This window comes from Poecilia mexicana, unplaced genomic scaffold (assembly GCF_051168715.1).
Source record: "Poecilia mexicana isolate PSO_F unplaced genomic scaffold, ASM5116871v1 scaffold_8, whole genome shotgun sequence".
NCBI classification, from domain to species: Eukaryota; Metazoa; Chordata; class Actinopteri; order Cyprinodontiformes; family Poeciliidae; genus Poecilia; species Poecilia mexicana.
This window is the reverse complement of record NW_028263377.1, coordinates 21,656,634-21,682,397: the sequence shown is the minus strand read 5'-3', so window position 1 is coordinate 21,682,397 and position 25,764 is coordinate 21,656,634. Positions and strand designations below refer to the sequence as shown.

General features: G+C 40.7%; 2 protein-coding genes and 1 long non-coding RNA gene across 3 annotated transcripts; 1 reads left to right on the top strand and 2 right to left on the bottom strand.

Moving 5' to 3' along the window:
* Positions 1–21: 21 nt before the first annotated feature.
* LOC106921561 (kelch-like protein 11) lies at positions 22–5,784 on the bottom strand. The gene is made up of 2 exons (XM_014993326.2): positions 4,836–5,784; positions 22–3,110 (listed from the first exon to the last, which is right to left on the bottom strand). Exons 1-2 carry the CDS (start codon positions 5,390–5,392, stop codon positions 1,526–1,528), a joined length of 2,142 nt encoding a protein of 713 aa, XP_014848812.1. The 5' UTR covers positions 5,393–5,784; the 3' UTR covers positions 22–1,525.
* LOC148158064 (uncharacterized) lies at positions 5,194–17,030 on the top strand. The gene is made up of 3 exons (XR_015763902.1): positions 5,194–5,327; positions 7,270–7,348; positions 16,905–17,030. It is a non-coding gene; the product is annotated as an uncharacterized LOC148158064 (long non-coding RNA).
* On the bottom strand, positions 6,476–24,862 carry aclya (ATP citrate lyase a). Its single transcript, XM_014993327.2, has 28 exons — positions 24,564–24,862; positions 21,489–21,649; positions 20,027–20,149; positions 18,895–18,957; positions 18,453–18,643; positions 16,927–17,006; positions 16,117–16,247; positions 15,005–15,123; positions 14,384–14,520; positions 14,238–14,299; positions 13,444–13,561; positions 13,174–13,328; positions 12,371–12,461; positions 11,936–12,077; positions 11,673–11,841; positions 11,488–11,592; positions 11,219–11,415; positions 10,241–10,322; positions 9,896–10,006; positions 9,663–9,790; positions 9,294–9,387; positions 9,037–9,191; positions 8,798–8,948; positions 8,541–8,684; positions 8,315–8,428; positions 8,146–8,228; positions 7,986–8,062; positions 6,476–7,356 (listed from the first exon to the last, which is right to left on the bottom strand). The coding sequence occupies exons 2-28, from the start codon at positions 21,645–21,647 to the stop codon at positions 7,262–7,264; spliced, it is 3,276 nt and encodes a 1,091-aa protein (XP_014848813.2). The 5' UTR covers positions 21,648–21,649; positions 24,564–24,862; the 3' UTR covers positions 6,476–7,261.
* Between the last annotated feature and the right edge of the window lie 902 nt (positions 24,863–25,764).

Below are 25,764 nucleotides of genomic sequence, written 5' to 3'. Positions count from 1 at the left end.
GTCAAAGTAACTATACACATATTTATCTTACAAAAACAGCTTTAATTGCAAGTGATGCCATTAGTACTTCTTACATCGAAATATAAGGACACAATGTCAGACTATCACATGCAAAGCAAATACATAGCTTATTTCAGTTAAGATCTGCAGTGATATTTATATTGGTCATAAAGTGGAAATGAATATCATTTCTACGCTCTTTAACCTTGGTACTGCACAGCTCCTGAATGTCAGTCACAACAAATTCATAGCAATCCCTTCTTTGTCTTTAGGTTTGATTCCTTTTTATTACATCTTTACGTCTCTTTGGTGGGCAACAGGAGACACCTCCAATGTACACCCAAGTCAAAATGAAGTAACAGAAATCATTTTTTTATGAGATATTTAATATTTGAAACAATTCCATCCATACTGATGGTAACATCTTTGCTCAGAGTTCAAAACTTACTTGCTGAAATCCAGTTTTAAAAAATTGGTATTTCCAAAATACAATCACCTTGTCTGATATGACACAACTGAAACAATGCTAAATCAAGGTGCAGCAACAACTTTAAGACTTTACAACTAATAAGAGTTTGAAAAAGTGCAGTTCTACGAGACAACCTTAACCATTCTTAGCAAAACAATAACCGAACCCTGTGCACACAATCCATAGACAGTCTTGCATTCATACGCATAAACATTTTTTTACATTTTCTGTTTGAATTAAGAAGATAAGTGGAAAAATTTGAAAAGTGCAAAAGAAAGGAATGATTGAGCCATTGATTTTGGTGCTTAATAAAGAGGCAGAAAAAAAAGAAATGTACTGCATAAATAAGTGAAATGTTGTTGCAACTTACACATTACTAGAACCTGGAGATCACACTGCCCCTCTGAGAACTGTTAAAGCATTACATATACATAAATGACCAAAATACACTACAATTGCTGAGGACAAAGGGAGAGCATTCTAGAAGCTTTTGCGATGAAAAGTCTTTCTGGACTATCCAGGAAGAAAAAACCAGGTAACCTATATGTTATATTCACAGTCAATGTTGAATGTTTGAAGTAGCAAGCAAAGTCCTTTTTTAGTAAGTTGGACTTTTCATGAAGGGATTGTCACAGTGTTAGGAAGGAAGGAAATATGGGACTCTTAAGAAAGTAGGAATGCAATACTAATGTTATTACTGATGTCACATATTCCTGCCAGTAGAGGCTTATACAATAAAGGAATGTGAAGTATCAATTTAGACATATACAGCTTTATACTATACAAATAAACAGCATCTTTATCAACATTAATTACTAAAGCATACTTAGTTTTTTTGGCTGCTGAAAAACACTCTTATAAACATGTGTACATCTGCAACATACCGCCTGAATGACCTGCATACACATTTCATGGCTTTAAGTCAGCGATTAATACAACAACATGGGAGCTAATGCCACGCAGCTTAGATGAGCGACAACCAATGAGAACAACACATCATTCACAGCAGCGGGTTACATATGAGGGGTGGAAATCTTCAGACGCTGCCGGCCCCGTTCAGCACTCTATCTGCGACTGGAGCTGTCGACGCAGGGTTAGGGTGCGCCTGTGGAGCTGCTGCATCTGCTGCATACGATCTCGCTGGCGAGCCAGGTTCTGGGGCATGGGGTACCGCTGGCAGCCGTAAAGGAAGCGGTACGGGATGCGGACGTGGCAGGCGGTCGCCCGACAGCGAGGCTGCGGCATGGGCGGCAGCAGCATCCAACGCTTCCTCTCCGCACAGTAGCGGTAGGCCTCTTTGCGATACTGCTTGTCAACGTCGTCGCTGTTCTTCCAGCCTCCAATGATGAAGACGTCCTCATCAAAATGGCAGATGGCGGCACCCTCTATGCTGGTCACTTCTGGCGGCAGGCTCTCCAGGATCTCATCAGAGATGCGGGCACTAATCTTCTGCCTGGCGACTTCGTCCCGCACTGCGTAACTCTTAGGGCAGCAGGAAGCTGTGTGGTAGAAGTTAGTCGAAGCCACGGCCATCTGGAAGATGCAATAGTTGTCAATGAGTGGCAAGGAGTCGACATCCTGCCATTGGCGGCTTTCGGTGTCATATCGGGTGGTCACCGTCTTCAGTCCATCATCATTATCTGTGTCCACAGGTGTGCGTGCCGTCACATACACATAGCGATCCTCCACGCTAACCGCTTTCACATCTCGCAGGATCTTAGGAGCCGATTCCAGATTGTGCCACTTGTCCTGCTCAGGCTCATACACACTCACATCTTTGAAACCTGGACTGAAGTTGCCATGCCCACCAATGCTGTACAGGATATCCTTGATGCACGTTAGCCCAAAAGAGTGCTTGCGCGTTGTTAAGTTGCTGACCTGCTCCCAAGTGTTGCGATTGGGATTGTAACGTTCCACTGTCTTTGCAAATCCTGGCTCCATCGATCCAGCTACATAGACATGGGACTCTGTGGTGGCGATGGCGTGGCCATCCAAGTGGTTGTGGATGTGAGGGAGGTTCACCCATCGATCCTCATAGATGAAGTACCCCACACACTCACTCAGATAGTCCCCGCCCTCTGACACCCCACCCACCACCATGATAACGTCCATGTTCTGGCCGAACCGCGGCTGAAACGAGGCCATGTGCGAAGACCAGAACTCCATATCTGCTGACTTGAGGTTCTCAAAGCGAATTGCGTGGCCCTCTACAGCCTCTGACACCAGTCGCAGGCAGGCTTCATTAGAGGCCACGAGTCGTTCATTTTTCACCACCCTGGCCAAGTAGGTGGGTTTTATCTGGGGAAGCCTGAGGAGACGAAACAGCTCCTCGAAGTAGCGACTTCGCTCTTCTGGGTTCTTCTGCACCCACTTCACCACAGCCTCAAACAGCACCTCCTCTGAATCCACAGTGATCTCCGCATCTGACAGCCAGTCACGGACCAGGTGAAAGGGCAGCGTGTAAAACTCCTCATCCTGGATAACCTTGTGGAAATTGCGGCGAATCATGTCTGCGGCCCGCAAAGCCAGCTGGTCCAAGGTGTACATGTGAGCTAGACTGTGCACTGCCACACAGTTGGTCAAACTCAGCTTCTTCTTGAGGAACTCACCACAGAAATCTTTGAGCTGCAGCAGCAAGAACCTTCAAATAAAGTAACAGATAAAAACACAATGAAAAACATCAGAGGGAATTGAGGGGTTTCAAGAAAAAGAGCTTGCAACTATCATTAAAAAAAAAGTGTAATGTTAGGACATGTAGCATATTTCATTGGGATTTTATAGGCAAGACTAGCAATGCAAATAGCATATTATGTTGAGTTGAAAGGAAATTGCACTGGTGTTTCAAATGTATCTTACAAATAAGAGTCTGATATCCCTAAATAAAATCTTGTACAATCGATAGCCATCAGAAGTCACCTAATTGTTAAATACAGTTCACCTGTGGCTAATGCAGAGGTTCCCAAACTGTGGGGCGCGCCACCTAGTGGGGGCGCCGTGCTATTGCAGGGGGGGCGCGGGAAGCTGTCTGGATGAAGAAAAAACAAACAAAAAAACATGAACGCCGTATGCGCTGGGTTTTTACCTTAGAATGGCCAACTCTCTGCTATCCCTATGTCAATTTGATACAGTAGGGGCTTCCGCACTTCCCATATCTGTGTCCTATCTTACTTTTATCAGCAGTTAAAAATATTTAATCCGTTGTTAACATGTGGAAACCTGTTTTTCCGAGCCGCCTTTAAACGCAACATGAGCGCTACGACACTGGGTTTACACCTGTGCGGCAGTGAAGGAGACCTGCTGCTGCTGTGCGGAGCTACGCAGGTGAGTTAGAATCATGAGGAGAAAAAGTTTGGGAACCACTGGTCTAATGTAACATCTGTATACTATAAATATAGCTGTTCTGTGAAGGTCTCAAAGGAATTTTGGAGAACTTTGATGAACAAAGAGCATCATGAATACCAAGAAACAGCAGTCAAGGCAGAGATGAAGATGCTGAGTTTAAAGTTGAATTCAGTGAAAACTTCAGTTCATTATTTCAAAATAGAGAGAGTAAGTCACTATTACAAACCTACAACATGGCTATCTATCTAAACTGATAGACTACACAGGTAGAGTTTTAATTAGAAAAGCAGCCAAGAGCCCCATGGTAACTCTGGAGCGACATTCATGCATTGTGCTAATCTGCATTGTGTTGATATTTATGGAATGCCACTGCAAAGAAGAAGTTACAGTTTGCTACAAGCCATGTATCAAACAAAGCACATGTTAGAAGGTTGCCTTGGACAGTTAAAACCAAATATAATCTTGTTGCCTGGATGTAAAACACTATGTTGCAAAAAACAGGGATTGCACGTATCACCATTAAAACACCACCCCTACAGTAAGGCACAGTGGTGGCAGTATCAATAAACAGCTATAGTCAACCTCACCTGACCAGATAATTAAACTACCACACAATCAGTGCTATAAAGGGATGAATTAGTGTGTTGGTATGGCCAAGTGAATGTCCAGAGCTGAAGCCAAATGAATCCAAATGAAAATTGATGTATATAGATGTTCTCCATCCCATCTGATTTTTTTGCTGGTGCCATTGGAGGCAGTATTGTATTCTCTGGAAGTGATTAAGACATGCCTCAAAGGAATTGCTGCAAAGATGGTTTTACAAAGGATTGCCTCAGGTGTATACCAATTAAAAAACCCATCTGTCATTGTATTTCCACTTTACAACTATGCATTGCTTTGTTTGTCTATCACATAAAATCCCAAATAAAACACATAAAAGTGACAAAATATGAACAAATCTCGGAAGGCTTAGATCTGTTTACGGGTGCTATGTGCATTTCATAAAATTACAAACAGATTGTACCTGTCTGCCAGCTCCAGCACCTCATGCACATTGCAGGTGCTGACGCGTATTTCTCCGGTGTACATGTACTGGATGACACTCTCCACTGTCTCCGGGTCTGGCCCCAGCTCTGAGCTCCACTCCTTCATCTCCACCCGTCCGGAGAGAGACTCGGAGAACTGCCCCCCCAGCAGCGGAGTGAAATAGTCGGTGGCAGCAGCCAGCACAGACCTGTGGGCCGAAAACTCGCAGCTCTGGACGCTCCCGGTAGCCGCCCCGCTGCTGAAGGCCAACGTCACGTCGCAAAACAAGCCCTGCTTTCTCTGCTCGTTCTGCCGCCGAGAGAGCTCCGAGCAATGGGAGGAGGATGTGAAGTCCTCGGCCTCTTCCGCGTCACCGTCTCCGGCTAGTGCACTGGGAGTGCTGCTGCTGGTTCCGCCGCCGCCGCTGCCACTCCTGGCGGAGTCCTCCGGGTTGGGAGCCGCCGCTGCCATTCTGCTACCAGCTCTGGAGGTGAGCAGAGGTGGGAGATGGAGCAAACTAGAGAGGGAAACAAGGCGACATACGCAGCCGCACATACATGGAGTCCAGGCGGGGTCAGACAGTGAAACGTAGTCGTTGCGTCATTTCCGCAATTCGAAAGGGGATCCTCAGTCGAAAGAAAAACAAATCCTTCTGTGTGTTTTTGTTATTTTACTGCACCAAAACAGATGATAAAAAATATGGTTTATCTTTTATGCGATGTTAGACCAACTAATAGTTTTACCATGAGTTATGGACGTAATCCAATGCATAATTAAAAAAAAAAAAAAAGTACGTTGAACTTTAAAAGCTATAATATATTCCCATTGCTAAAAATTACTCTAACATAGAATTTATTTATAATAAAAAATAATAATAAAGGCTTGAGTGGCCATTATATCATTTAATGGCTGTAGTTCATATTCCAGATACCCCAGTTGAAATTTAGAGTTGCTATTCAGATTTCTATTTTTTTTAATTTACAATCAACATTTTGCATATTTCATGTTGTTCTTCCAGGAGAAATAACTTTTAGTAATTCTCACGTGTAAAGACTACATGCATCTACATACAGGGGAAAACTAAAAAAGCCATAACTGAATGAGTTCATTCAGACATTCATTAAAATTCTCAAGCAAATAAGTACAAAAGCACAAAAATGGCATAGATAGAAATAAATAAGTATTGCAAGTAATTGAAACTGTCCAGTGGTGCCACTGAAGAGGCCAGTATTCATGTTGCCCACTCTTAATTGTGCAACTTCTGGCAACGTTTTGTGTAGAATTCATATTTTTATATGTGACTCAGTTATGAAAAAAAAGAAGGCACACACCCTTTGAAATTCAGGCTTTTTTTTGTGCATTTTTACAAATATAGGATTTGTAGGGTGCGTTTTATTTTTTGAAATGCTTTTGAGCTGTAGCTATATATTTGATAAATAATGACATGGTGGGATCTGTGGGCTAAGCAACCCTGGAGTTAACATACACTGTACATGTCTTCTTTTTTTACCAGGACTACATAAGGACTGATAAAATAATGGTAGTTGGTTCTGCTTTACAAAACCAGGGAGAAAGTTTTCTGATTTCACTCTTTGAACACCCTGACATTGGAGGCAAGAGATTATGGAAATCACAAAGTATGATTACATCATGTTCATTTTAATTCTTTTATCTCACAAGTGCAATTGTGAACATACAGCATGTAAGCACAAATAAGAACAATTAGTCCACACTGAGAAGGTTAAAAATGGACACAAAAGCACAAGGTAGATGAAACATTCTGTCTCACACTTAAGAACCTAACAAGCATGATTTGATCATTTACGATACTGTGTATGACAGTTACAGATGAGGAATGTGAAATGATGTTTAAAACTAGCATTTAAAAGGTAAAATAAGACATGGAGCCTCAAATAATAAACATGTAACATCTCAGTTTGGCACACAAAAGCAAACCACTGCTTTAGGAACATTACATCGATACACATATGAAGACCTTCAGATTTGATCTGTATTATTGCACTGAACTTTGCCATTTCCAAGTGGCACAATAACGAGAGCAGGTGTTACACAAGAATAGGACATCCAGGCTTTGTAAACATGTTAATGTTATATTTGTGGATAAATTACAGTACTTCACTCATTGTGACTGGTAGTTGTGGTCAGCGGCTAAATATTCACATGTATATTACATCTCTGCAGCACATTGACAGACCTTCAAGCATCACATTTAGGCAGGTTTTAGTAGTACTCACAAAACTGCTGCATTGACCGGCTTTTACAACTATAAATATACCCTGAAGCATCTTCTCGGTTGACGGCTATAATATTTGGAACATGTACCTTTAGTTTACTGCCACTAGTTTCTGAAGTGGCAGATCACAGTGTGGAACTAATGGATGATATGTGGTTTTGTCTCTTTGACTACATAGACATGTGCTCTGGCAGCACATAGGAGATATCATCCCAGGGGTGGCGATACAGACCCTGCTTCAGCCTCTTCTGGTCCAGGTAATGACCTGTAGGAAAGATGAGAAAGGTGGAGTTGTTTGTTTTCTGCTGCTTAAGTCTCCATTCTACCACAATGCTTCCACCACTTGTACCAGGCACATTTATCATTAGAACTTCAGCCTTAAAACTTTAACTTAATCTCTGAATCCAAATGACCTAAGCGTGGTGGGTTTTTTTTTTATGTGCATTGTTCATTTCAACTACTTGTTTGAGTTCTGTGAGCATTGTGCAACCTTGGAATGAGGCCCATGTAGCCAGCCTAGATTTTCTGATACACAATCCTTGCTAGTGAGCCACACCTCAACGATAAGTTACCGCTGCTCTTACCAGGCTTTGTCACGGCACACTTTAGACTCAAATATGTTCCCACCACAAAAATGAACCACCAGGATTCCCCTATGGGTTTGCATGCCTAAATAATCAGGATAATCGTACGTAGTTTTCCACATAAGGTAGAGCACAGTTTGTTTTTGATGCACCTCAGAAACACCTCTCCAAGACCACGAAAGGCTTTGGATGCATGGTTTTGGATGATTTTTTTAACATTATTGTAAACGGTTAGTTTGATATGAAGGGGGCCTCAGGCAGAAATGTTTGCTGTTGTCCAGATCTGACCCAAGCAACAGAAACCACTCACCAATAAATCCCATGCTGCGTCCCAGGACAAAGATGCCATTAAGGGCACCGATTTCAACAAACTCATCTGCCTCATCTCTGTAGGATATGTCAGGAAAATGGTTACTTTATATTATACAATATGTAATGTAATATGCAATATTATGTTTTTTTTTTCTTACCTTGTAAATCCTCCACAAGTTCTGAGCAAGTCCACAAAGGCCACACCAATGAAGCCGTCCACATTCAAGATCAGGTTGGGCTTCTAGGTAACACAGGGACAGCGAGAGCTCATGTAGTGAAAAAGATGAGTGTTGCTCATGCAAGAAAGCAAGTACTTTCAATCCTTACTTTAGAGGTGGTGATCTTCTCTACTTCTAAAGCATAGTCCAGAAGTTGTGAGGAAGGAAAGTTCTGCTTCACAAAGTCCTTTAAGATTTGGACTCTCATGTCAGGATTGTTTATCTGAAGAAGCAGAGAAAAAAATATTCAGTTGAAAACTGGAAAATTATCTGAAGACTTCATCGTATTTTAGAACTCTAACTTCGTCTACCTTTGAGCCATAGCTACTACTCACCGACTTAACTCTGTGTCCGATGCCCATGATCAGCTTTCCATCCTTCTTCATCTTGTTGACAAACTCCATAGGCAACATGCCACTATCAAAAGCATGGCTGAACTGCTTTGCAGCAGCATCCAGAGCTCCTCCAAATCTGTCTCCCTTGAAGAAACAACAAAGAAAAGTCAAGGTTTTCTTGTGCCTTTTGGTGGATCTGGGCAGATATGTAATACTAAAAGGAAAAAAAAAACAAAAAAAACATCAAAATGTCTCACAATGGTGAGGAGGCCAGAAGTGAGGCTGGAGATTAAGTCTTTGCCAGCCCGGGCACAGACAATAGTGTTGTGTGCACCCGAAACAGCAGGGCCATGATCTGCAGTTACCATCAGGCACATCTCAATAAACTGGCAGGCGTACTTCGGGAGCCTGCGCATGAAGAGGTGAAATTATAAAAATAAATGGCCTGTAAACCCTCAGGCGGGCGCTTTTCTAAGCACCGGTGGATAGGTCTGACCTCCGCTGGAACCACAGAAGCCCCAGAGTTCCTCCTAGGCCAATTTCAGACTTGAAGACCTCAGTGATGGGCATGCCAGCATAGAGGAGCTCCTGGCCTCTCTCGTCACAAATGCTGGTCATGAAGGAAGCTGGTTTACGTATTAGGCCCAGCTCCTGCACAACAGCCCAAAAAACACAGGTAGTACCATCAGTCATCCAATAATTTACAATGTTTCCAAAAATAATGGAAAACATAGTTCTTGCCGCCTTACTCACTCGTGCCCAGGAGTAATCCATTGGTACAGTGGGAGGAGGCACCTCTTCAGCTGGCTGGATTACTCCTTTGGAAACAAGGCCATCATACACAGATCTGCACAAAGAATAACATAAAAACAATCAAATAAAGAGTATACTAGTTTACCAGTATATAATAGGAGCACAGTGCATCTGGAAATTAAACAGGGTGTTTCAGTTTTTCTACATTTTGCTATGCTACATTTTGTAACAGAATAAAGGCATTTTCCCCTTAAAACTAATAGGGCTGTGACATAAAAAAAATATGTGGAAAGTGAAGCACTGTGAATATTTTCTGGATGTGCTGTATGTCCCGATAAACCACTGGAACAAGCATAGCTGTGTACTCACTTGATGATCTCTCCCAGCTCATCAAAGCTCTTGGGAACGTACGCTCCAGCCTCTTTCAGAGCCTTGTTCTTGGCTACAGCTGTTTCAGAGGCCTGGTTGGCACAGGCTCCTGCATGGCCAAACTGTACCTGATGTATAAAAAAGTGCCAGAAAACAAAGTTAAAGACACCTTTAATTTAATTACATTTTTTTTTTTGACTAAAATGAACTGGACCCTGAAGTCGACCTTTTACCTCTGAGGAGAACATGGTGGCACAGGTACCAATGCACCAGCTCACTACTGGCTTGGTAATTCTGCCCTGTTTAATAGCCTGGCCAATCTTGTATTCTTCTGTCCCGCCAATCTAAAAGAAAGTAGATACAAAGCCAGGTCTGGGTTGGTTACAAGTATTAAGGCATACCAACGGTTAAAAGAGCTACACATTTAAAACTGATTTAAAAAAAAAAACAGTTTTCTCTGACTTTATGTGGTATGAAGCAACACAATATTACCTCTCCCCACCCCTTGCTGCACACGGCTTATCAACTGGCTGCTACCTTTCCCTCAGTTCCCAGCAAAGAAGGAAGCTGTTTCTCACCTCTCCAAGTACGACAATCATTTTCACTCCCGGAGTGTCTTGGTAGCGCAGAACATGGTCAGTAAACACGGAGCCTGGATATCTGTGGGAAAGTCCAGCAGAAGCTTAAACGTTTCATATATACTGACCGGCCACTTTATTAGGTATATCTGTTCAACTGATTGATAACACAGTTATCAAATCATCCAATTACATGGCAGCAATATCTACATGTGGTGAAGACAGATTGTTGAACTTCAAACCAAATAGCAGAATGTGGAAGAAAGGGGATTTAAGTAACCTTAAATATGGCCTAGTTGTTAGTGCAAGAGTATTTCAGAAAATGTTCAATCTACCGGGATTTTATTACACAACTGTCAGTTTTACAAAAAAAAGTGGACCAAAAAAAATGACATAATATCTAAAGGGCAGCAGTGATGTTGGGAAAAAACCTCTTGTTGAAAGCAGCAGTACCTTAAGTAACCACTTCTTACAACTGAGGCATGCAGAAAACTAACTCTGAATGCAGAATACATCAAAACTTGATGCAGATGGACTACAGCTGCAGAGAACCACACCGGGTCTCTCACCTTTCAGCTAAGAAAGGGAAACTGAGGCTACAGTTTACACAGGCTCACTAAAGTCAGACGATAACAGATGAGAAACTTTTGCCTGATCCGATGACTCTCAATTACAACTGCAATGTTTAATGGTTCTGGCAAGTTGTAGTGTCATTGATATTTTCTTAGGACACTTTGGGTCTTTTAGTATGAATGTAAAGTCTTAAACACCACAGCCTATCAGTGTATTGACAGTGTACCTATGGTGGTCGCTTCCAACAGAACAATTGCACCATGTCATAAAACTCAAATCAACTCAAAGTGGTTTCTTGAATTTGACAGTGACTGTTCTCCAATGCCACCAAGAATTAAGACACAAAGGCAAAGAAAGGTCCAATCCAATAAAGTGGCTGGTGACGGTACATCAAAAGTTACACACCTGTCCCCGCCAATGGCCACACCCTCAAAAACACCATCAGTAGTGCGGGAGATGATGTTGTTGAGTTCATTAGACATGCCGCCTGAGCGGGACACGTAGGCCACGCTGCCCGAACGGTACAGCTTGGAGGCAAGGATATTGTCCAGCATGCCTCCGGTGTTACCAATCTTGAAGCAGCCAGGCTTTATCCCTCCAACCTGAAACAGAAAGACACCCTGTAGTTTCCTTTCACTGATATATTCTAAGTTATCCAAGAGCTAAAGACTAACTGTAGCAGGGCCAATGAGGGTGACACCCTTCTCATCTGCAGCTTTAATGATCTTCCTTGTGTGTGCTTCGGGGATTCCCTCAGCAATAATGGCAATGGTTCGAATCTGAGAATTAGAGAGAAGAGCTTTGCTCAACCGCTTTAAATGGGACAACTCTCTTATCCTGCTGCAGGAGAAGTGTTTACCTGAGGGTACTGCATGGTCTCCATGGTGCTTTCAAAGGCTGAGCGCAATGAAGCAAAACTGATGAGCACATCCACATCAGGGTGCTTCCTCATGGCATCGCTCATGTTTTTATACACTGGGATGAGGATCTCTTTATGGCCCCAATAAAATTTCTGTTTGTGGTCGCCACTGGAGGGCGTCCAAGAACAAAAATATTCATGACACACCCAGTTACAGAAGGTTCTTCTTCAAGAATTAAATGTGCAAGGAGGAGTATCCTTACGTGAAAGGGTAGATCAGGGCAGAAACAGATGGCTCTTCTCTGGAGCAAACATAGTCAAAGTCCAGCATGCCTTGCACTGCTCTAGTCTGCATACCCCACACCAGAGCTTTGGTGTGTTTGGTGAAGAGGGTAGAGGCCTTAGCTGAAAGGAAAAAAAATAATTCAGTTTAAGTTGTAAATGTATTTACAACTTAAACTGTTGTAAATACAGTTTATAAGGAAACTGTTCTTTTTTTAAAATAAACTTTCCTGTAAATAAATTTTCAGAATGAGCATTAGTGTTTCAACGTTTGTATTGTAATTTCCTCTTGCTGTCACAAGAGGGAGCCCCGACACTTTAGCTTAAGAGTGGTAGTACTTTGTGATGAGATGTTATAGCCGAACAATTTAGGATGCAAATGTTTTTAGTGTGCAATGGGTTGTAAGTATACTCACTAACAGAAGCTCCAGTTTTCACCTTCTTAGCTGGTGAGCCCTCAACTTTAGCTTTGTTTTCTGAAGGGTCTTTTCTTCTGGATGTTGGAGTCTGCAAACAACAAAATGGGGAGTGGAAGCTCTTGTCCTTTATTCACTGCAAACGTAATAATGGGGCAGAGATACATCAGGCCTTCAGGTTATTCGATAAAACACCACCTGCACTGAACATCCATTCCAAGCTCTGCTATTCTTCACATGTCTGCCATCGGCTTTCCAAAGGATGACTTGCAAATTTCAGAGCAACCTTTGAGTTCAATTTAGTTGAGGCCTAAATCATCCATAGAAATAACTTTTTTAAATATTTTTACTCATTCAAGTGCATATTTCATGATTTTTTTCAATGTACGTTTAAGGCAAACTAAGCCCTGTACACACACACACGCACGCACGCACGCACGCACGCACGCACGCACGCACGCACGCACGCACGCACACACACACACGTAGGCACTTGCACACTCACTTTGCTGAAATCCGTCACTGTGCACATTTTTAATGGAAGCCTCAGGGGGAAAACTGCACGGCTCTGCTGACTAGACTTACAACTGAGTAAGAGCGGCACACAATCCTCTGCACTATACTTACACAATAGAGCTCCTGGGCTTCAGATAATCTGATTCACTAAAAGGACAAGACAGCAGGAGCTAAAACAGAGGCTGCTGTGCCAGTCCTCCTTTCACCAAACTATACATCACAACTGGAAGAGCTGATTATTTAAACACTGCACACTGTGGGCCAGCATGGCTGAGTGCATGTCGTACCGATGTGCTGCTGCTGGAGTTGAGGAGAAAGTTGGCAGTGTGGGCAGCAACGGGAGGCTGATTGGGAATTGGCCGGTGACCCAGAGCCATGCCAACAATGGCAGTCATGTGCGTTTCTGTGCCAAAGACATGAATCGGGATTCCGGTGGTTTTTCCTGTGTGGCAATTAGCATCAAAAGACAATCAGCTGGTGTTTGCAGAAAGTTTTGTAAAAAAAAAAAAAAAAAAAAGAAAGAAAAAAACGTAAACAGCAGGAAAAAAAGAACATACCAACTTCTCCCATCACTCTCAGGCCCTCTTGATAGTTGGGGCCGCCACGGCGGACAAATATAGTGACTTCATGCTCCTTAAGTGGCCCCTGATAGTCTCTAATAGCTCGAACAATTCCCTGAATAAGACATATATACATATGGTGACTAATTTGAGAAAGGCGGGTAATAAAAACTTACAAACAGAATAAAATGTTTCTTACTGCTCAACAAATCTACTGTATGGAGGTACAAAATTACCAAAATTTAAGGAATAAATTAATAAACAAATAAACTGTCAAATAAATATTGGAATGAGTCGATAATTAAATTAAAATCACTAAAAATTTGAATAAATATGCAAAAGCTATTATATATTAATGATATATTAACACATTCTGCATTATTTTCAGTTGTGCATCACGATGATGCTAGATTTTTAGCCTACCGTAACTAAATATTGAAGGAAATAAGATTTTAACACAAAATGATTTTTTTTTATCAGTTTGATGGTTGACATGTTTAAAAAAAATCTTTAGACAAAATTATCTCCTTACCATTGAATTTTATTAGTAGTATTTAATTTGTGTACATTTATTTATCTGGTAAATTTATCGGATCACTTCCAAAAGTAAATGCAAATAAAGTGGCTATATTAAGTTGACCACAGTCACTTCATTATTCATGAATTGCCATAACTTCTTGTTTCTTTGGTTGCAGATTTTATGTGACACATGGACCTATTTCTTTTTAACCACTCTTCAGAAATGGAAAGACAGGAGAACAACCCATTAAAGGGGCTCAGCAATACTGTACCTTAAATGTCGCTGCTACATTTGTGAAGTTTGCGATGCTTCCACCGATAATCAAAACCTTTCCTGGAATTTAATAAATATGTTTAGACCACAATAAAGAGGAATGTTACAATTCATGTATTATAGAGGAACCTGACATTCCCCTACCATCGGGATGCTTCTCTCTCGTCATCAGAGACAGGATGGTCTTTGCGTAGTCGTAGGTCTGCTGTTCGCTTGGCGCTCCTGAATACTCGCCATAATTGGCCAGCTCGTCGACTCCACCCAGGTCACAAATTGTATCACTGGGAGTTTTTTATTTTTTTTTTAACCACAAAAACAAAAGCGACTTTTCTTAGCTCAATTTAAGAAAATAATATGTGTACTGAAACGGTTTCCGTCGGTTTGGATCCCACACTGCACTGTAAACACATAAGACAGTGCACTCAGGGAGTAATTAGTTGCGGCTGATATGTCAGCATGTTACGCTTTAGATCCTCCTCAGCAGATGGAAAACCAACGATTCCTCCTGAGTCTTTCTAAAACAGCAACATTTAGAAATCTCATTTAGCAGACAGCTGAATGGGCAGTCTGAGTGGCTGAACCATGAGTTGCCATGCTGTCCTTAATCTTTTACATGAGTATGTGTGTAATTCACTGAGGACAGAGTATGGGAACAATAAAACCAACCAGGAGAAACGTTAAATGATTAATGAAAAGCATGTAGATGCATGTAGATTCTGCAGTCCTGCCTTTTCAGGGATTTTAAATTATGTTTTGTTGAGGTACCTGTACACGACTGAGGCGCCTCCTCCAGCCACCATGGTCCAGATTCTGCCTCGAGGATTCAGCAGAGTCAGTTTGAGACTGGCACCGCTCTTTGCATCGAGATCAGCGATGTAGGCTTCCTGAAACGCATAAAGAAATGATCAATACCTAAAGATATTCCTACTTGAAGCAGGTAGTTAGATTTATCTCTAATTAGGTCGTGGCCGACACACACAAGCACCGATGAGAGTCGATGTGGTGCACATCTCCAGTTGTTTGTGACAGTCTGGGTCACAGCTGGTGCTTCTAGGTAAAAAAAAAAAAAACTAGCTCCTAATCAAAGACACCCACTGTGCCTGGTTTCTGCTCTCACCTCACAGCAGCCCAATTAGTCCAGACCTTCTGCTTCACAGACAGACGTGCCTTCAACATGCGTCAGCCAAATAAAAGAAAAAAACACCACTACATTAACCTTATTTACTATGTTTGTTAGGAAAACTGAATTGAAAAACATAATAAAAGAAATATCAGGTATGAAACCACCAAAACCGCATCGGTACAACTTGGTGAGAGGGAGACAAAAACATAAACTTTTGACCCTTGACCAAAACAAAACATCAATGAGAAACTTCCTCCCAGTTGGTATGAATTTCTGGAAATATATAAGCAGATGTAATTACATTAGATTAATTAGATTGAAGAGAATTACTTTGAATCATCAAAGCAGGTACAAAACGTCCCCAAGGGGATAAAAATTGACAAATGGCCAAAGTAGCAAACAGTTCACAAAACAATCGGGCAAGAAATGATCAAAATAGGAAGGAAGCAAAACAATCAGTATACGGTAAACAACCAAATAAACATCCTCTTTTTGATTAACAAACGTCAGGAGTAAAGCTGAGTTCTAAGCAATGGAACATTTTCACCTCAGCTGTAGCTCGTTGCTTTCATTAGAGATAAATGGATCAGCATAGCTATAACTTTATTAAAGGTTACTGACAGATGGCCTACTCAACATTTTGAGTAAATCTAATTTGAAATGACGAGATGGGCTTCTGTGACGCTGCTCAGACTACTAATTTCCTCGTCACGCCTCCCGCTCGACATCCTCCACCGATGTCGCCCCTCCTCACCTCGGGGTAGGCCTCCCTGCCGAAGGGGGGCGGGAACTCCACGTCACCCCACTTGGATTTGCAAATGTAGTCAGCGGTTGCGTCAATCTTCGCCGCCATGTCCAGCACATACACTCCATCTTTTGTCACCACTGACACGAGAAAGAAACGCCGTGTTAAGATCTATGATTTGACCATTTACAGCTGTGGAGACTGTCTGAGTGGACCGAAGGAGCCTTCCTGTTGCCCCAGCAGGAGGCATGGAAGGAGTGAAGACGAGGTGGAAGTGGCTGGTTATCAAAGCAGCAGCGCAGCCACGTCAACATGAACAGCTGCCACAGGGCATGTACTGATGCCCAATTACTTCATTAGAAACACAAGCTGCCTTCATCAAACAGGACGCATCTGAATTATTTAATGTTTTCTTTCCTGGATGTTAAGAATTGGCAGAATCTTCTGTTTTAATAAGAAATACTGTTTTCATCTGCAGTTCCACTTTGATGTCCTCTTTCTAATTTTAAAATGCAATAGCATATTGATGAACCGGCGTGGGAATAAAGCAAAGGAAGCATTTATGATAGCTTTTACAGATAGGCCATGCAGACATGGGCACATTCATTGCACCCCGGGTAAGGATCAGTGACAGCCTTTAAATTAATTGAAGTTTTACTGTAGCAAGATGTTCTCAAACTGAAAACAAAAAAAATTAGAATTCTATTTTTAGTTTGAGTACATTATTTTGATGAAAAAAAAAACACATCTCTACAAAAGCGGCCAACAGAGTTAACCAGATCTACATGTTTTTGCAGAATTGGATCGATGGAAACCTACCCAGAGGGTTGATCTCCAGGTATGTGAAGAACAGATCCTCATACAGGTTGAAGAGTCCGACGATGAAGCTGGCAAGAATTCTGCAAAAGGACGACGATAAAGCAGATTTCTTCTTGTACAGGATTTCAACAATCAATGCAAAGATTTACTGTAATTTTTATTTTCTAAGCCGTTAATTCGTCTTTTGTGTAAAGCCATGTGTGAGTATTTTTAAACGGCTCTAAGTTCTACAAAGAAAAACTGCTTGCAGAAGAGAGAAATAGAAGCAAAAAAAATAAGGGTGACACTAACCCTAACCCTAACTGGATACAGAGTGTGTAAGATTTTACACTATATCAAAGTTTGTGCCTAACTACATATTTTTGTTTTGCATCTATAAGGCTGGTGTAGAAAGTATTTGCGCACCCAAAAAGCTATTTTTGGATGCTGGTTCATAAATAGTTAACATACAAAACAAAGTCACAAAAATGAATGTGATGTGTTTTAAAGGCTATTTTTAAACTTTGAAACTTTACACATATTAGGGCTTAAAATTCTCTGTTCACATACGTACATTCTTTATTTCTATATGCCATGACTCATCTACAAGTAAAAAAAAAAAAACGAATGTACAAAACAGAGCATGTGCATGGAGTCACATCTCCAGGATATCCAATCCATCACACCCCGTTTAATAGTTAGAATCTCCTCGTAAATCAAAGAGACACACTGTAGCGCACATCACTTAGGGTTTGCTGAGGATCAGCAGAATGAGAAACAGTCCACCTGTAAATCAGATGCAGGCACATTTCATTTTCCTCCACCATCACATCTCAAAACAGGGAGGAGGAGGAGGAGTTACGGGGTTGGATGGGGGGCATTTTGCTGCCCTCTCCTGCCTGTCAGTTCAGCAGGCAGCTCAGAGATTTGTACCCACAAAAGGCCCCGGGTGAAAACCGGAACAAAAACCCTGAGCGACTCTGTCTCAACCACGTCGGCCTCTGATGGGAAGGGCAGCAAAATAGGAATCCTGTTTTCAGTCTGAAGTGAGTGTTTGGGCAGGGGAGGTGAGATAGGGCCGGCAGAGTGCTTTCAGGGGTTGCTTCTTCAATGTCAGCCAAGACAGTGAGTCCGGCCAGAATCTGCTGTCACGAGAGCGGCGCCGCTGAGGAGATGGATCGGCGGGGGTCAGGGGTTGGGGGGTGGGGGGGGAAATGTGAAACTGTATCCTTTTTATATATATATATATAAAAAAAAATGAACGTGCTTTGAATGTTGCTGGGACACAAAGAAAGGCTGTGGGTGGAGACTGATCGAAGAAAGGCAGAGCCGAGGAGGAAAATGTCATTTGTTTAATGGAGCCACACACTCATTTGTTCCTCCTCCCTGGCATTTACTCCTAATGTGAGTGTGTTGGTCGTCCATCCATTTTTATTTCTTTTTTTTTTACCCTTGCACACAATAGTTGTAATAAATTTTAGAGTAGAGTAATGGAATTATTTATTAAATCCAGATTGTTATATTCATTGGTATTTTTTCATACTTACGCTTTCTTGTCATTGGGAGCCTTAGTCAGCAGTTCTCTCTTCACCTGATCTTCACTGATCTTTTCATCCACCCCAATTAGCAGCTTTTGTGCCTTGGCGTCCACGTCTCCGACATCCACCCCTCCCTCGTGGTGAAAGAGGATGTAGTCTCCCTCTCGGGCAGCATAAATGCACACGTAGAACTCCTCTGTCTGAAGGACAGAATAGACTGCAAATAAAAATACCGTTGTCTGACAACAAAGACATTTCTGTGGAACAGCAGAAAAGTGACAGGCAAAAACAGCAAATAGATCAAATAAAAAAATAAAGAATAAAAATTCTGATGGATGAAGTTTTGGAAGAATTTCATCTGGGACATTTGTTGAATTTTGACATGAAAAATGTGTGGGATTCCTGATTTAGGCAGTCAAAAAGAGTCACGGGTCCAAGATGGCTGGCTTACCTGCTTATGAGGAACAAATGGCTCTATAAGGAAGTTTTTGAGAATGCCTTTTGCTTTTCCCACCTGTAAACCAGCAACAGAACTAAATTAATGCACTGACACAAATTCTCTGTGATTCTAAAATAACTAAGGCGTTTTTACAGACTGTAAATAATACATGTTTGATCTCTTTATTTGTTTTCAGAATGGAGTAAAGTAACCAAAATCTAACATTTGACTGAAGGAAATTGACATTATAAAGAAAAAAAAGAAAACCAGAAAAACTTGTCGTGTAGAGCCACAGGCACATTTCATTTGGTGGAAGGCGTCATGGCTCCTGTTAAAGGCCAACAGGCAAAAAAGCCTAATGAGGGACTGAATGAGAGAAGCAAAGAGAGAAAGAAATGCCATTTCAAATAATACAGCAAAAAGAGGAAGTGGATGATCAAAAAAAAAGGATACAAGATTGAAAACCTCACATGGGACCCGAAGCCCAGACAGATAAATGAGGTGCCTCAGAGTGAAAACAGAATGCAAATTATCATAAATGAATGTCAGCTGTAAACAAGAGCCATAATTTGCCAACTTTATTGAAAAATACTGAAAATTCAAAATTAAAACCCAGCTGGGCCAAATATAGAGTATTGTAGAAGTCTAGGGATGTATGATAAACATGATAAAACCCAACATGCTCTTCACAACACAACATTTATTCTGATTTACTGCCACTGACAGTTTCATCGGATCTGTGAGGAGACTCTACAGTCTGACGGCGGCTGGGCAAAAACACTCTCCTTTATTTATCCGTGAAACAACCTATTCCCTAAATAGACCCGTCTTGGTTTATGAGGCAGAGCAGCATCTCAGAGCTACATTGATGGACCGACTACTGCTTCAGCGGCAGAGCTCGCCTCAGCTGACTGGACTGATTTAATACCTGCGCACAAACACACATCTGTTCAAATATGAATCCAACCGATAGCATGGATACTAAATTGGAAAATGTGCTCATGTAATACAGGGATGGTAGACAAGGAAAGAAGAAGAAGAAAGGCATAGTAGAAAAATTGATGGGTGAGAGTTCAGGAGTATGTTTAAGTGGAGATAATTATGAGAAATGGTGGAAAGGTTTAAGTACGGGTGCGTGACGTACCATTGTCTCTTTCATAAGGCGTGGCTTGAGCCACTCTTTGACCCCGTTCAGGTCCAGATTGACGCCGACCAGACCGAGCTTCCCTCTCCTCTTAATCAGCTGGTCTGGCTTCACAACGAGCCTCTGCAGGAGGAAAACAAAACAATATGGATGCAGGGAGCAAGCATCAGCACTGATGTTGTAGCATCATAAACGCTAAATAGTCGGAACTATTAAAAAAAACTCACCGAAGAGGCAAATTTAATAGAATAAATCTTAAAATACCCAAGGATTCAAACGTAGTTGTCATACGAACACGTTTAAAATTGAACAAGGAATTTTCTTTGTTATTCTCTGATCTAATAAAGCAGCAAAGTCCAATTTCCAGAGATCCATCTGACTCTATTCTTCTTTTATTTCCCCCAATATTACAATGTTCCCTCCATATTCTGTGAGTTTTAGCATCTAAACATTTCAAACTTGCTTTAACCATCTCCAAAACTTCATTTGTGACCTTTCAGCTGTGTTTCTTTGTCTTCACGATGCTGTTTGTTTACTAATGTTCTCCAGCAAACCTCAGAGGCCTTAACAGAGCAACTAGATTAAGTTGCACACATGTGGACATGCTAATTAGGCGACTTTTGGTTGCTGTTGATTTTATTTAGAAGCATCAGAGTAAGTAAGTAGCTGAGATAAAAGTTGTGTTAATTATTAAACTAAAATAGACCTAAGACTCAATTTTTGTAAGTGTGTTATAGAATAAGAGCACAGAAACGCATTAACTCACGCGGCTCACAAAAAAAATATCACTCAATTATCAAGAAACATTTTCTTCCAAAGTTCAAAATTAAACCTAAACTGCACATGATGTAAATACAAACTTAGACTATATGTCCACACCAATCCAGCCCACCCACCTTCTCTTCTAAGTTAAATACAGAGAATGACGTCTGACAGTGGAGTCATTACTATCTGGGTGCTTGGCACTGAGCAGAGGAAGAGACGTTTGAGGGTGAAAGTTAATGTGATTTCTTAATCAATTCTAGCAGAGCTGGCATCTCCGTGGATCTGCCCTCTGCATCCTCCTTCCACCTTCCTGATAAAATCCTTCAGTCGTGAGGGAGGTACAGGAAGGATGACCTTTTTACTCTAGATAAGTAACCATGTAATTAAATTAGCTTGAATAAAGAGCTAGTGACAGTTTTGCTGAGAGGATCGGCCAAGGAGAGGAGGAGAAATCATTCATACTCGGCTATGGAGGTAAAGTGGGGATTTCTCTCCAGTTCCACTAACAGAGCTGAGGCATCACTCTCTTCTCTGTGATTTCAGCTAATGAGCACCAAGTGACCACTCTGCTGTCAGCCTGAGTAATTGTCTCCATAAAGCGGAAATCGCTCTCCAGCTTTTCCCACATTTATGCTCCAGACGTTTAATCGTCCAAAGAAAAACCGTCGTCTACGTGTATGTTAGTTCAAACGAGCACCTCTGTGAGCAGCCATGGGTGTTCCTGCGTCAGCCGCTGAAAGTCCGTCTCGGTTGTCACGTTGGCGTAGCGGAACCTGTTCTGGACTGGCGCCGACGTGCAGATGTACTTGTAGAGATACTCCTTCCCCGTCTGCTCTGAGATGGCTTTGGCCGACATGACTGGCGCAGAGAGGGGTGGACGGGAAGACAAACGGATAAATAATGAGATAAACAAAGACAGAGGTGCACAGAGGCTTTGTGGATAGGAATTTTTTATACTACATTAACAGGAAATGTATGCGAGGTTACCTGTCTTTTTTTTCTGTCCGAATTACCAGACATTTTAATAGCAAAACTGCAGGAATATAGCTCAAAAAATGTGTTCTGTCTGGGATAAAATCCTCAAAAATAGAGAGAAAAGTGAAATAAAATGCAGAATCAGAAACACTGGAAACCCACATTGTTTGTGGAAAAAGCCACATCTGATGCAGGCTGATACAAATTCCCTAATCTGTTGACGTTCATGCGATGTCGCAGAGATGTTACTACAACAATGTTTACAGTGCATAGGGAGCAAACAAACAAACAAACAAAAAAACACAAAACAAATTTAATCTAACATCAACAATTATTCCAAAACTAACATAAAAAAGCACCATGTCGCTAAAGCAGAACCCATGGAATGTTTGTCTGTGCGCTCCTGCTAGAGGCTGGAAATATCATATTTTAGTTCCTGAAAAAAAAACAGTTTGCTTTTATAACATCACAGACAAAACAAATTCTGAAATGCTGAAAAGTTCAAAGTTAAAAAATGATGGTCTATTTGCCTTTACCAAGACATACATTCGCACATTCCTAGTAAACGAAACAACCCAATTGAACGTCCAGTTGCTGCATCGTTATTCAGCTGCATGTGCTGTGCAGGTGTTTTCCCTGGCATGTAAAGTTAGATATCTGAAATCTAAATGTAACAGTACCTCATTGTTACACTCAAACCATTAATAGACATAGCTAAAAAAAAAAAATTACATATTTTCCTTTGTGTCATCATGAATCTGGCAACAACCAGACAATGGACTTACTAAAGCGGAATCTAACGTGATCAGCCGGCCTTTGTTTGGTCTTTTGGTGCTGCTGAGGCGATGGGTGGATATTTGCCTGTTAAACAGTCACATCCTGCTGAGGCTTCAGCAGCTACACATCTCCACCCTGTAAGAGCTCGAGCCGATCTGACGTGAACCATTTTAACACCACAACACTGAAATCATGCAGGTCAGACAACTTATGATTAGTTGCTTTTGGCACCCTGTTTATTTCAGCTTGTGACGTAAGTAAAATGAAACACAAAATCAATAACCAGTAAAAGCATCTATAAATCTTACTGCCGAGCGGGTGAAGATGTGACCTTTGAACTTTGCGCATACGTTTCGACCGCTGGCATAAAGTTTCCAACCTTCATGCGTCGTAGCAGCACTGCAGTTTCAATTTCGTAAAAGCTGAACGTGCAGTGAAGTCGAGCATTAAGAATTTTAAGTCTCCCAACAAGGTGAAGGTCAGACACAACATGAATTATACTTTTAGGAATCCTAAACGCCGACCAGTTTACTTTGCAGCATAAAAATATGTAGGTATTACACTGGAAATACTCTTATAGCTTCAAGGTTGGATCAGCTTTGACTTTATATTAAATTTAACAAATTATATAATTCGATAATTAATATGGATACATTAGTTATTCTTCAAGCTTTCCTTCTGTTGGCTGTGACCTGAAAGCTAAAAAAACTAATTTTTTTTTTAAAATTATTCATTAAATACATAAAAAACTATTAAAAAAGGATTCCTGTACATTCAACAACCAGATACAATCTTTGTATCTACAATTTAAGTTCTTTAATCGATTCAGTAAAAATGAGGTGCCTTTGCATTGATGTGTATATTTGCATATTAAGAATATCATATGCTTTCATTTTCTGTTGGATTGAAAACATCTATCTCTATCTGGGAACCTGCAGCACTGTTTTCCTGCTAAATGTAATTTATGAAATAAACCAAAAAGAATACATATGTTATGTGTATAGCTTGAGTTCACAAAATCTAAATTCCCATGCTACTATATGTCACTAAACCCGTGTCACATATGCTATAAATCAGCTGTGAAACTTTCACAATTATGTTAAGGCTATTGTAATAATCATATTTTGGAGTCGCTGTCAATATCTGATAAATATGCCAGGAATTTTTTTGATTTTTTTTTTTTTTACCTTTTTACTCACCATAAATCTCTGATTAATCTGACCTACTAGGTTCCCAAGGCCATTAGATATGTTATCACGATAGATATGTTTTACTTACTTATAAGGGCTGCACTAATTAGCAGCTCCAAAGGCTGGCAACCATCTCTTTCTATGCATTTCATTAGGCTGAAAGCCCTGATGCCTACTCTCAACTGTTCCCTCTCCTCTGCAGCTCTGGCAGGCATTTCTTAAATGGATTAATATGACAGCCAAGGACCGCTCTCGTTATTGATCGCTGTTGTTCCAGAGTCACCACAGGATGGGTTCCAGGCCAGGATGATGTTTAATCCAAAACTGGGTTTTCATTCATCTTGCAATTTATTCTCTGTACCTGGGCTGTCAGAGGGAAAAAAAATATATCACTGCTGCACAGCCAAAATAACACAGGTACAAATGGCAGACAGTAATAGTGTCTCTCAAAACGGGATGATGGATGGTTGGAGAAGATGCACAAAAAGAAACGATGCTCAAGAAAAGAAATGCCCCAACAAACTTGTCCAGGGAAAGCTGTGTGGTGGTGGTGGAGAGGGGGGGGGGTGAGTCAGGCACCGTTTCAACTGATTTAATCAACTTGTTTCATTAGTTTGCAAAAACAAAACAAAAAGCAAAAACATATATATATATATATATATATATATTTTTTTTTTTTTTTTTTTTTTTTTTTTTTTCTTAAACTACATACTGGATAAAGTAAATTCGCTTTAAATCTGGTTTAATGTATTTTCTTAAAAAAAACAACCTTGAAGGACACTGAAACACAGAGCAAATGCAGATTTAAATTTCACTGTTCAAAGTTTTACCTTGCTTTCTTTCTTTCACTGTTGTAGACGTGAGCTGTGGGTGGACGTGTGGAGATCCTCGGCAGTGTTGCTCCACTCTCCGCCAGAGGAACCTGTCTGGTCTGAGAATAAAGCTTGTTGTCAGTTTTCTTCCTCTACCTCTCTCCTCATAGCCTTAGCTGAGGTTTCCTGGCTTCTGATTGGCTCATTCCACCAGCCTGTGTTGTTGCATTCACATACTGTAGGAAATTTTATAGCAACGCAAATATTTTAGTTGGGAGCTTTTACATGAAATAAATGTAGATTACGGGAGGTATTTTTAATCTTAGGATTCAATACATTTGTATTGTTCGATTTCGCAACTGATAGCTTGTGTCTTTCAATAAACTGTAATATTATCGAAAACTTCTTTAATTTCAGAAATTCGGTTCAAAATGTGAAGCTCATTGGAAATTGATTCCGTACACAAAGAGATACATTTCAAGTATTTAAATTCGGACGAATTTTGGCTCGTATTTAAGACAAACTAAAAATATCCCGACAGCTCCTCATATAATCCCTGTGGAAGCTACACTGGAACTTAAACAGCTGAGATTCTTTCCCTATGCACCTTTTTCAGAATTTGCTTGTCTTTATTGAGGCTGATGAAAGCATTCTGAACAGGCCATGGCAATATTATATAATTATTTTTTCTAAATGGCTTTATACGGCTTCATTTTCAGAGAAATTGAAATTTAGGATTCATTAGCTGTCTGCATAACTATCAGAACCACCTGGATGCTATTAACGAGTTATTTTTTAAGCTGATGTAAAATTGAGATTTTTTTTAGATGAAATACATATTTTACATACACATTTCTCTCCAAATTTATTTCTAGGCTAAATTAAACTCAATGTATTGCATTGGAGTTTTATGCTAGCTTTTACAAATTAATCAAATTAAATTTTTTTTTTACATTTTGAAATAATTCAAAAGTTTGATTTTGCTTTACGATGTTGGTTCTTTCATTAAAGTTACGGTAATAGCCTAAATTTTAATCAGTATTTTTACAATCTACAAAATTTGAAATTGCTTCTGCAGAAAAAAATACATAAATGTCAGAGTACATGAAGATAACGTACAAAATAACCCCCTGCTCGGTTTGATTGGTCTTCTTTGCCACCTGTTCACTACCTTCATACACAAGCGTTTACCATTTTCGCAATTTAAGTCTGAAGTCAA

Excerpts from the sequence above, each read along its gene's own strand:
- LOC106921561 (XM_014993326.2), bottom strand. The coding sequence starts at position 5,392 with ATGTGCGGCTGCGTATGTCGCCTTGTTTCCCTCTCTAGTTTGCTCCAT. Across the intron at positions 3,111-4,835 it reads GTGCTGGAGCTGGCAGACAG|GTTCTTGCTGCTGCAGCTCA; the intron begins GTACAATCTGTT and ends CTTTATTTGAAG.
- aclya (XM_014993327.2), bottom strand. The coding sequence starts at position 21,647 with ATGTCGGCCAAAGCCATCTCAGAGCAGACGGGGAAGGAGTATCTCTAC. Across the intron at positions 14,300-14,383 it reads GAGAGAGAAGCATCCCGATG|GAAAGGTTTTGATTATCGGT; the intron begins GTAGGGGAATGT and ends ATTAAATTCCAG. Across the intron at positions 9,388-9,662 it reads GAGCTGGGAGAGATCATCAA|ATCTGTGTATGATGGCCTTG; the intron begins GTGAGTACACAG and ends TTCTTTGTGCAG.